The sequence below is a fragment of the Strix uralensis genome, chromosome 9, assembly GCF_047716275.1.
Source record: "Strix uralensis isolate ZFMK-TIS-50842 chromosome 9, bStrUra1, whole genome shotgun sequence".
NCBI lineage: Eukaryota > Metazoa > Chordata > Aves > Strigiformes > Strigidae > Strix > Strix uralensis.
This window is the reverse complement of record NC_133980.1, coordinates 1,772,819-1,785,053: the sequence shown is the minus strand read 5'-3', so window position 1 is coordinate 1,785,053 and position 12,235 is coordinate 1,772,819. Positions and strand designations below refer to the sequence as shown.

The following is a 12,235-nucleotide window of genomic DNA, read 5'->3' as shown; positions in this document are numbered from 1 at the left end:
TTTTTTTTTTTGGTAGTTATTGCTATTATAGTTTCATATTCTGACATTGAGAGCATGGCTCTTCAGGGAGTAGGCATGCAGAGCTGTTGATTAGCTTATTTTTCTACATTTATGAATGCTAATATTTTGCAATCATTAAACAGAAAGAAGCTGAGACATGTTTAGCAAATAGCTGATTTTGTCTCAGCAGTTCTGAAAGTACCTGTTCATACTTAGAGTCGGTACTTATGCCAGTTATCAAATTCTCTCAGAAATACAAACCTTTTGTTTAAATGCATCTCCATAACTGTAATTAATTCTCTCTCTTGGTTTCTAATTTTATCTTCTGGCCTCTCCACCTCTTTCCAGACCTGTGTCAGTAGGGACTTGACCACTGTTGTTAGGATGTCGTGTTAATTCAGTCTTGCTCATATTATCTAAACTGTACCCTTTCATTCAGAGCGATGGACTAAGTCAGTTGTATCAGGCTTGTCTGGAAGGTCACGTTACAGTGGCATGGTTATTATCTGTAATTGAACCTGTAATCTGGAAGAACTGTTGCACCTCAGGTGCAAGCCAGACAGATAAAAATCTCCTATTGCATCAGTTGGTGTTCTTAAAAAGCATAGAAACATCTTTCTCCATAGAGACTTCCGAACTGGAAGCATCTACAGAGGCACGCAGTATGAACTTTGCTGCTCGACTGCGTTCATTTTTGGCACTTCCTTCCCACCCTTCTGGGACCTGCATTGCTTTAAGAACCTAAATAGATGGTTTTCTGTTTGTTCACCTCCAGCTGAGGTGTTTAAATGCAAGAAACTCTTGTGGACTGCATGAATAAGAATGCTGAAGCTCTGTGTTTATTTGGAGTAGTTTAAACATCTTGTTTTGCCTAAAAAAGAAAAAAAAAAAAAAGAACCAAAAAAACCACCCCAACACCAACCAACCAAAAAAACCCAACCTAAGGGGAAAAAAAACCCCAACTTTGAGCAGAAACACCCAAATGAGACTGCAGCACTGCAGGTGTGACCTGCTGGAGTGCATAGTGCCTCTGCGGGCATGTCAAAGAGCCTCACTTGGAAGAGAAGCAGTGAAGGCTCTTGTTCCAGCTGCAGGCGAGGCAGTGGTGGAGGACAAAGCATACAAGATATGGCAACCCGAGGACAGCATCTCCCTCGTGTGATGCATTAGGTGAAGGCAAGATGCAATTCTGAGTGTTGTGGAGTAAAATGAAGGGGTTAGTCTGGGAGGCCCAGCCTCATGCAGTTCTGGTCAGCAGTATTGGAGCAGGGGGAGCTTGGGAACAGGCAGAGAAAGGGGCGAGAGAAGCGGAGACAAGATGAATCTGGTTTGTTTAGCTTGGAAAATCAAAGACTGAGAGGGGATGTGACTGCTGACTATAAATGCACTGTGAAGGGAAGGCTCAGGGAAGAAAAGGCTTATTTGAACTGATGGGGAAAGTTGGCACAAGAGCAAATTGAAAATTGTCCACAAGTATATAAATAGACACAGGAGAAAATGTACTTTGAGGTGGAGATGGGTAAGTTTTGGGAAAATTGTTAAAGCATTCTATGTGTGCTCTTGCTCTGAAGCTATAATTAGTAGCAAGCAATATATTGACTAATGAGACTATAAGGCTGGAGAACTATTTAAGTGGTCCTGATTCAGTTCATGTGTACAGCAAATAGCAAACACAAACAGCAGTGTTCCCATTCCTGTCTGGAAAATGCTGCTGTGCGCAGATCAGGCTGCTCTCTGCCACATTCTAATGCTGCTTCGAGACACTTGCATGTGGCTAGGCAAGAAAAACTATTGATATACAACTGCGTGCCTTTCCACAGGGCTTTAATGGGTTGTCTTTGAGTAATGACTGAACATTCATATGTGTAATGCAGAAGCACTGTAGGCATCGAAATTGCCTAATTGCCTATAAATTTCTCATAATTTTATGATTTTATTAGGAGAAGCTGCTAATAGTTGCATTTGGAGGATATTAAAATTCTTATCTGTTTATGTCTGAAATATTTGGTTACAGAAGTGGAGGTTTCTGCTGTGTCTTGTACTCTAGGGAGTCTTATCTGCCTAGAAGCAAAAATGTCAGTTTTCTTCAGTAACAGCGAGATATAGCACTGTGTGTGCACACAGAGAATAACAAACTGAAGACAGATCTGGGTTTAAGCTATTTTAGCAGTTTCTGTAGAATAGAGCAGATAAGCAATTATAATGTTCGGAATAGCCTTGAGGACTCAATGAACCCACTTTCTTTTCCTTCCTGTTGCAAACAGTGCCAAAATAGAAAGTACATCATGCCTCTAGGACTGGAAAAAGATTTTTAAAATTTTCTCGGGGTTTTTAAGCTGTAAACGTGAATCATATTTTGTTTGTTTGCTGGCAATAACAATGTAGGGAGGGCTGTGTTGTCAGACCAAACATCCATCTACTTTGCTAGCAGATGTTTGGGGCTAAGGGTGTAAAGGCGAAACAACCCCAGCGTGTACGTAACAACCCTTCCTGTGGCACATGCTCCCACTGCCTGCAACGTACAAACTTCCCCAACCAGAAGCTGTATCTAGATAATGACACTTATTTACATCTGATAAGGGTTTTTTTTTCCTGAAGTTTTTTGGAATGCATGCACGCTTGTGACCATCTGTGGGAATTAACTCCAACGTTTCTGTTGGTTGGTGTAAACCTTCTGCTTGAAGGGCAGCAGTGATTTCATGCAACCTGGCGGCGTTCAGGCTGTAGCGGATGGAGCAGGCTGGGTTGCTCGGTTACTTCACCTCTCTAAAAGACTGTTGACTGGCTGTACTGAACTGAGCGCCAAGCCAATAAGGTAGATACAGGCACTTAAGTCGTGTTGGGCATTTTGGTAGCTTTGAGTGTCTGCCTTCTAACGTCTTACTGAGGAAATGGGTGGAGAACCTGGTGCTGGTAGCACTTTCTTCTGCCCCTAGGAAAGGGGAAGCAGCAGGAATGGGAACTTTGTTCTAGGCTTCAATATTGAGGTCCTGAGCCAGTGCAGTGCAGCTTTGGTGCAGCGCTGCTGTGGGTATCAGTGCTTCCACTTACTTCAAGTGGCACTTTGAGACAGACAGATCAAACATTTGTCTTCTGCTGGCAGTAAGCAAGCAATATTTTTCAGTAATTATTTTGCCACCTGACTGTGTGCGGTGAGCTGTCTGTCCCAGCCACCAGCGAGCTTGCAGGGGCATTTGCTGACTGCTGAGTGGGGTTCCTGTCTGTGCTCTTAGCCCCTTGTTTCAGGAATATCCAGCTCATCCTTCAAAAGGTTCTTCCAAACTGCCTACTTATATACATCCCAAGTTGAGGGGGGGAGAGAGTCCAAGGCGATTGCTTATTTTGAGAGATCATCTCAAAAGATTTCCCAAATGTAGTGGATGCCACTATGCACCACCTTTATTAGATGAACACTTACTGCTGTTACACAACCAGTTTTGGACAGCTTCACAAGAGCTTGCTTACGGCAGGTGTTATTGCAGTGTTTTTCCATTCATTTCGGTCCAAGAAGCTGAGCTTTTGTGCAAGTTCTTGTAGGATTTCTTTGCTTCAGTGATCTTGAACTTTTGTGCCCAATGAATGGGAGCATAAAATGGATTACATCTTACTTTTTATACAGTAAAATGGTCTGTGTTGGTTATTAGAGCACAAGAGTTTTGGGGGAACAATATTAAATCTTTGCTAAATTGCACGTATACATTAGGCTTGATGTTTGCTGATGGGCAGTGCTTTATAATTAACTGTGCTGAAGCCTCATGCAAGCCCTCTGCTTGAGGCTACAGTGCTAAAGATGCCAGATGTAGACTGCAGAATTCAGGCTCATATCTTAATAGCTTCAATTTAAGTTTTATAATCATGCCTGGGAAAGCAGGACAAGTTAATAGTGCAGTACTTTATATTTTGGTTTATGTTCTGATTTATGTAGTGAAATACCCACAAGTCTTTCCTTGAGACAGCCAGACGTAACTGAAAATGTATATGCAAGAAGGGCATCAAAGAATTTATTAAAGTTCACATAGATTAAAAAATTGCTTAAAATGCCTGAAGACACGGTGTCTCGGTGCTGCATTGAATGTGTAACTACCTTTAAGAACCCTCTGTCTGTCACTAGGTGCATCCTTTGGTGAAAGGAGGAGTTTGACATGTGGGATCTGTCTCAAGCTGGTGGTTGAGTTCTAATGCCAAGTGGTTTTCCCCTTCTGTCTTTGTATGTTTGTCAGCTTCCCAAAGAACCGTGTCTTCATTAATGACAAACGAGTAGAGTTGCTAAAAGCTTTAATCTGATAAAAAGGTGTTTTGTGCAACTAATATAAAGTTTTATTCATTGCTAGCTGACTTTTCACGGGGAGGTTGTATTGCAGTTTAGGTCTAAGATTAAATTTGGATGATGAATCTGAAGATGTTGTTACCTTCTTTATTTCATTATCTATTTACTGTGAGAGGTAGAAGTTCCCTAATCAGCTTTTCTTGCTCTTTAGCAGAATTAGTCTTTGTACCAGTTTCCAGCTATTTTGACAGTGAAAAAGGAAAAACCAATGAGCCAGAAAATTAATATTCTTCTGATGCTGTAATTGCAAAACTATTAGTTAAACCATATTCTCATTTACTGGAAAATGAATATTTTGCAGTAGAACTTGCACTGTTTTGTCTCTTCTGTCCAGTAATCTAAGCCTCATGAGGTATGGTTTTTAGTGTTAAAAAACTGGGCTTCCATTTTTGGTGATTTGTCAAAACCTGATGCTTTTGGTAATAAATTTTCTTTAGTTGTGGATGGGGATGCGGCAGCTGCCCGGTACCACGGGCAGGTTCAGGCGCTGCCGGGCTGCGGGGAGGGAAGGGGATCTCCCGTGTCTTGCTCGGGGCATGGGCAGCAGACCCAGCAGACCCCTTGACTGCGGCCACTCGCCCTGCTGAGTGCGGGGCTGTTGGCTCTTGACAGGGGCCTCTGTGGGCGCTCTGGTGGGTACAGCCCCGCGTGGCCTCTCCACATCCCACCCAACCCATAGCAGCAAGCACAAGGCAGGAGTTTCACCCTAGAGTTACTACTGGTTGAGGTTTACATGGTGTACATGCATCTTCTGTGCTTTTTGAGGGAGTTTTTAGCTGGTTTTGTGGCCCAACAGACTGGAGGTGCCTGGGGAGGAGAAGCCTGAGCATAGCGACTCCCACAGCTGTCTGTCTGTCCTGTTGGTCATCCATTTTGATGTGGGAATACCTGCTGGTTATCCCGTGGGCTGTTCCCTCGCACGGATGAGCTGGGAGTGCCTCAGTGGTCGGTTTAATGTATCTTTTCTTCCAGGGAGTTAAAAATATTTGTTGATTTGGCAACCCAAGACAAGCCAGCACCGTTTCGTCCCTCATCTCAGCCAGAAGCTGTGAGCTGAACTACAGTGTATTTTAAATTAAAATGTATGTTTAGCTATGTGCATAGAAGAATTACAGTTTGCAGATATTACAGGAAAGCTTTAAATCCCTCTTTTTAATGAAATTACAGGGATATTGCTTTGATTACTGTTGGCTTTGTACCTGGAGGTACTTGCTCTCTTACCTGAAAATAATTCCAGTGGTTTAATGACAGAATGGTTTTTTTTGAACAGTGAATTGAGATGACTGGAAAACAGTATGAGCCTGAGGGAGATGGATTTTTGAGTGAATGAACGTATTTTTAATAAATTTTAGTGCTTTTGTGGCTGAGATTGTCAAAAGCTATTGGTGAGATGAGACATGGAGGATGATGGTTCATGTGATTCTTGGAGGGCATTGGCAGAGATCTGCCAAGGAAGGGCTTATGGGGCAGAAAATGTCAGTAGGAAAAAACAGGCATACAAGTGAGTCCGTTACCTTTCCTGCCAAACCTTATCCTGCGATTGTGCGATACCTATGAAACAGTGGCTGTTGAAAATACGTGCTGTTGTCTTATGGTGATCATTGATGTTAATCAAATATAGGTGGCAGAATAGTGATTTTATATTTGGAAAGCTTGCTTGTCACCATCAATGTAGAGACTTGGGTGGAACTTCAGGTGCTGTGGCTCCACAGAGCACTCGCAGCAGCAGCCTTGTGATCCCCCTGAGAACAGGGGATGTATGGGAAAGTGAAGCAAACTGGGAGATGTGAGGGTTACTCGGCCACCACTTAAATAAGATGTAGGTGCAGTGTCAGGAGTATAAAGTGAACTAGTTGCCTTTTGACTTTTCCCTTTGCAGACAGTCAAATTCTAATGTAGTATGTCTTCAAGGACACACCAGTTTCAGATTTGGCTCTGACTGACAGGGCTAGGGATTGAATACAAAACCTGGCTTGTCAGTGAAGAGTTGTCATGGTGATTTTTATTTTTTTTTTGGTAGTTGAATAAACCCACAAGTAGTTTCATACCATTTGGCATATGTGTCCTGAACTACATAGAAGTCTTCATTTGTTTGCTGTAATGTTCTTGCTAAGCTATATAGCATGCTCTTATTTCTAAAGCCATATAACATTTCTGTTATTTAAAAAAACACTTCTGTTTTTTAAATGAACTTTATTTTGAAGACAAAATGTACTAAGATTGGGCAAAGTTTCTTACAGAGCAGCTTTGGTGTTAAAGATGCTTGTGTACAGCTCCACTCATAATTAATAGAATGATAGGGGTGTGGAGTATTTGCACTTAACACATTATCAGATGCAATCTGATATATCAATAATTAAACTATAGTGTGGTGACAATTTATTTTTTGTTGTTGAATTGCAACTGTAACACCCCAATTCATTTGAATGTAAATGTATTGATAACTGGAGGCTTCAGAGGGATGCCTTCATCCATTAATCTTGTGGACTGAGGTGTGAAGCAGTGGTGGGGTAGTGGCGTGGCTGTTCCATGTCCTCGTTAGAGCTGTGAAGGAGTGACGCTTCTCTCCACAGAGCATGGCTTCTGCCCTGTCCTGCCATCCTCAGCTGAAAGGGTGATTAGAAGCAGAAACTTTGAGATCCTGCAGTGGGTTTGGGGAGTTGTTGCATTTTATAGGCTGTTAGATATAGTCAACATAAATCTCGGTGTGCTGCGATCTATTGTGATGTGGCAACTGCGCAGTCTTACTGTTTGTGTTAGCAACAGCTAAAAGTAATGATTTTTTAGTAAATGGAAGTGTCAACTCCACTTATATCTTGTCTCCCATCTCACTCAAGTTCTACAGGCATGTAGGACTATGGGGTTTTTTGGTTTTGTTTTTCTTGTGTTTTCCCTTCTGTCAGTCACACGATCATGTAACTTTTTCCTAGCATGCGCTAGACAAATTCTGTCCTCTTTGATTGCTGTCACAATCTTTGAGAGTACAGTTGGGGATTCCTTTGGTGTACAGATGTAAATGTGACTGTGTAAAAGCCAGTTGAATAGTGAAACAATTAGGAAACGCAGTAAATCAAAGATGCAAAGCATAATACATGGAGCCTACTTTATTCTTGCTACTCTTTCCAGCACTGTGTCCCCTTGGGCTCCATCATAAGTAAGTGCGATTTATGCAAGTCTGAATGTTTCTGCCTATTGTTCCACACTGACTATAACCCTACTGATTTCAGTAGCACTGAGTTGACTTAAGCACAGTATTTAGCCAGTAGCATGGTGATTTTTTTTTTATAGCTACTGGGAGAGTTAGTGCTCAGCATCTCACAGGAGGCTACTTTTTCTTACAAAATCAAATGCTCAGTGATGCACAGACTAAAGCATTTGCGTGCTTTGTGCTCTAACTGACCTGATCCTGCAGAATCGTTGTTCCCCTTCAAGTTAGTGACAGAGGCAGGAGGAGGGGGCACAAAACCTGGGGAAAAGGAACACGGTCCATGGAGGTTCGCTCCTTCCGCCTTGCAGAATCCTGTGGCTGCAGACTCTGGGAGTTAGTTTGGAGTGAGGCTGGTTTTTCTCTTCTGCATTCAGCCTGCGTCACTCTCCCGTTCTTGAACTAAAGAGTGGTAATCCATTCCTGACCAGCCTCCCGAGGTGCCAGCAGGATTTCCTTGCGCTTGCCTGTAGAGCTTTTCTTCCCGGGCGTTACACACGCTTAATGCCTGGAGCATCTTAATCGCTGCGCTGTGCTGTGCATGCATGTCTCACACCAAAAGTAGTCGCTGCTCCTGCATCCCTGCAGCAGCAGCAGCACAGAGCAGATGCTTCCAGCTTCCCTTTCAGGCTGTGCTGCTCGATTTTGAAGAAAGTTGCCTAGTATTGTCTCTGGATTTGTGCTTTCCTGTCTTTGTGTTATGGCTCGCGAAGATGTTGTCGTTCCTTGTCAAGAGCAGTGCTGGCAATGCTCTCCTGTACTTCCAAGGATTGCTTTCCAAATGTTTTAGCTCTGGAGACTTGAAGATTAAATTGAGGCTTCCCATTCTACTTGCCAATAATGCATGAGTTACAAATTTAATGGCAGACCTTGAAGTATATAAAAATTTAAGTCCAGAAAAAGGTAAGGAGTTTGGAATTACTGTAGGAAGAGCTCATAACATTTCTGGAAGTGCTTATAGAAAAATCAGGTAACTTTATTGTTATGATTGGTAAGTTACATACAATATTTATGTGGACATTATTAGTATGAAAAATATGTGTATATATATATATTTCTGAATATTTAAGAGGAAATCTTATTTTTGCATTGACTTGAAAGTACAGCTCTCCATAAAAACATGTGGATTGTATGTGAGATACTGCTGCTATGATACAGATAAACTGCACTTGTGTGTTAAATTAAAGGCAAATACATTTGTAATAAAAAAAAGCATTCTTGACCTTTTCATCTATTTGTCATTTTGCTGTGGCATAGCTTTCTGTTGAAAAGAGTTTCTGTTGTGTTTGGGTTTTTTTTTTCCTAGTAGCACTTATGAATAGTATAACACATAGACAAATGATGTGTAAAATTCTGATCAAACAGCATTGGATGAGAAAGAGGTGTCTTCTCAAGGTTTGTAGGAGGATGATACAAAAAAGGAAGACATCTTGAATAACTTTCTTCAGTAACTTGTAGTTTACAATGTCTGGCTTTGTTCAATTTAAGTCAGTGCTGGATGGAAAGTGGTAATTAAGCCTCTAAGTGGATATAGAGCAAATGCTGTACAGAGAAGGAGAAATCATGGTAGATAAAGTTTATTTTTGTATTTTGCTCATCCTTCATGATGTTGGGTTATGTGCTTTTAAAGAAAAAACTTACAAAATACATTTAGCAAAAGCTTGTCAAAATCAGGTAGTTCAGCAGTCGTTTTCTAACAAGATTATCTATAATTTAAAACCAATCTAAAATAAAGCCAACAAAAGTCATGGATCATTCTTTGAAATATCATGTTGCCCACTATAAAGCATGTTAAAAAAATTGAAGGCCAGCATTGGGGGTTGATATGTACCGATTTTTTTTTTTCTCTGTATTTAGCATGGATGAATTTATTTTATAAATATTTTTTAACTAGGGAAAGTTACTGGAAATAGACATAGCTATTGTATAAGAAATAGAGACTATTTTAAAAGTCGGTTATTTGTATATCCTCTCAGGGAAGGCTCTCCTATGTTGGAGTTAGCATGCTACAGTTCCAAGCACTGTATTTTTATTTTGGAGGTTTCGGTTACACAAAACTCTGCATTAAGGTTTGATGCATATGGTTAGGTAAAGGAGACCAGGTGTTACTCCATCTGCTCTCTGAGATGCAGAAGGTAATGGATACATTCCCATTTAATAATTTATGAGAGCTAGCTTATTTGAAGGGGGCTTTTGGAACGGTCCTAGAAGAAAAGCATCAGGTTTTAATTTCTGAAGCTCATGTAAATGTGCGTGTACATGTAGATATACACGTTTCATACCGAAGTACTCAGCTGATGGTGAAATTCTGTTTGAGGTCATTTTGCAGTCCCTTTTCCTTAGCCCGATACAGCAGCAACTGCCAAATTTCTGTTAATCTTTTTCAGTTAGCACAGCCATTTCTCTGTCTGGTGGAGGCGGTTGAAGGATGGAGAAGCAACACGTAGACCTTGGTGTGCTTTGCGTGCAGGTTTGGCTGCTTCAGTGGTGTTGCAGGAGTGCGTGTGGGGTCATGGCTGGGCTCGGGGGTGCCCCCCGCACGCATGAGGGGTGACATGGCACAAACACAGCCTTTGGATGTTGCATTTCGTAGGCATGAATATATTCACGGGCTCGGGTGGTGGAAGAAGGCAGAGTACCTGATCTCCCCCTTATTCAGGCTGGTGATCTCTTTAGCCCGCCGGCACCGATACTGATAACAGCAGGATCACACCCCTCGCACAATTTATGCACCTACGAATGCTCGTATGATAGCGCCTGGATAAAGGGGTGACTGAGCAAGCGGGTGCCGCGCGTGCTGCCGCAGCCGACCCCCCGACTTGGCTCCCCAATGAGCGCTTGCGGGAAGCAGTGGCTCCATGCATGCCAGCGGTTTGGCCGTAAGTTCCTACGCGACTGCTAAGCGCTGCGAGCGGGACACGCACTCACGCTCAGAGGGGTGTTGGCAGCAGGGCGCTGGCACGGAGGAGTGGTACAGGCTTCCCTCGGTTGTGGGTCTGGGTCCTTGGCTGCCGGGTTGTGGTACTTTGTGGTTACTTTGTTGTCACTGCTCTAGGAGAATGGTGGGGCTGCAGTGGGCAGAGCTTAGCAGAGAAACAGCCGTGAACTACATCATGCTTCATTTACAGGGACTGTTGCAGCAGCTTTTAAGGTCATTATTAGTGCTTCTTTGGGACTCTTGTATCTTTACATCTATCCGACCACCTGTAAAATCAATATTAAGTATAGACATGGTAAGGGATATATAAAGGAATTCGCTCAGAAGGACATACTGTTCTGAGTGGATATTGAAGGCATCAACCTCCTTGAAGAACCTGGTCTTCCACAGGTTTAATTCCAATAATAGCTTAAATTTATCACAGCATTATGTGCACTCACAGTAAATTAGCATATACACATGGCAGCTTTGAAAGGTGTAAAGCCTCTGGGTTGTTCGGTCTGTTCTGAGGATGTTACCCTGCGTGAAGTGCAATGCCTCACCTGCCAGCCTGGAAGGAGCGTCACTGCAGTGTGGCACTGGAGTGCCAGGTCCCTTCTGTGGCACCACTGGGGTTTTGGGGGACTCTGGAGCTGGGTGCTGAATGCTGACAGCTCCATGAGACGTATCTCTCCTGCTTCTGCAGAGCCAACGGTGCAGGAGACCAACTAGTAACCAGGTTATATGCTTGTTAACTACTTTGTATTCTTTTTTTTTTTTGTGCTTATGAATCAAATATACTCTTGTTTCAATAAATGCACAGAACACCATCATTGTGTGAAATTGAAAAGGTTCTTAGAGTTTGCTGAGGAACTATGCCTTTCTGAAACTAGGTGGCATAAACTTAAAATTGTTAAAGTAACTCTTTCACTGCTCGGATGAAGACTGAAATGGTCAAATATTATACTGGGATCAACGTTGATGGTGTCAGTGTTGTGATATGCAGTAGCTTGGTGAAACCAGGGGTTGGTGAACAGAGTTTGCTGAAAGAATAGTTCACAGCTTTTTCCAGCACTGAGTTTACCTGCACGAGGAGATGTATGTGCTTATTTTTCCTCTTTCCCGTACATTTTGAAGTGGTCCCTTAAGAAGCTCGTGTCTTAGAGGACAGCCTGTTAGTATGCAGGCAGCATTTTGCGCTGGTGTGTGCTTCTTGGATGACTGAAATTAAAGTTATGGGAAACCATAAGGTGACTTTTTTTGTCCAACTGACAGGAAACCAGCTGTAGGTGAGGAAGTTTGTGCCTGTTCTCCTCAGCAGTACAACAGATAACTAGTTCAGAGGCATTTTCACATGTTACCAGTGGAAACATTGATTAGCATGAAACTCAGATGCACAAAACATCATTATTTTTGGTAATAAAATTACTTTGGTGTTTGAGACTGCCAATTCATTGTTTGTCCACAGATGACTCACTGTTGGTGACTTGCACTGAGGTAATTTGAGAATAGTATAGATAGATGTGTTTCTTTAGCAAAATGACTGTTTCCGAGGAGTGTGAATAAATTAGTTCATATAATCAGTTGCACTGTAGTCTTCATTCAATACTTTCAAAGGTTAATTAACTCTGCCTTCCGTTCTACTCTGCTTTTTCCCCTCCTACTCTCTAATGGAGTGCAGATGTGGATTTATTTGGCAGCCTGAAGGGGAAACAACGCCGCTGTCACAGCCCAGTGTGACGAGCGTCCTCCAGGTCCTGGGGACTGGATCCCTCTTCCACCCACT

General features: G+C 42.3%; 1 protein-coding gene across 1 annotated transcript in view; it reads left to right on the top strand.

Annotated features, from left to right (window-relative positions):
* The first annotated feature begins 8,036 nt into the window (after positions 1-8,036).
* PLCH1 (phospholipase C eta 1) overlaps positions 8,037-12,235 on the top strand; it is a 58,351-nt gene continuing 54,152 nt past the window's right edge. Inside the window, exon 1 of the mRNA XM_074878377.1 lies at positions 8,037-8,435. Within this exon, the coding sequence (XP_074734478.1) occupies positions 8,393-8,435 (43 nt within the window). The 5' untranslated portion in view covers positions 8,037-8,392. The remainder of the gene's footprint in view (positions 8,436-12,235) is intronic.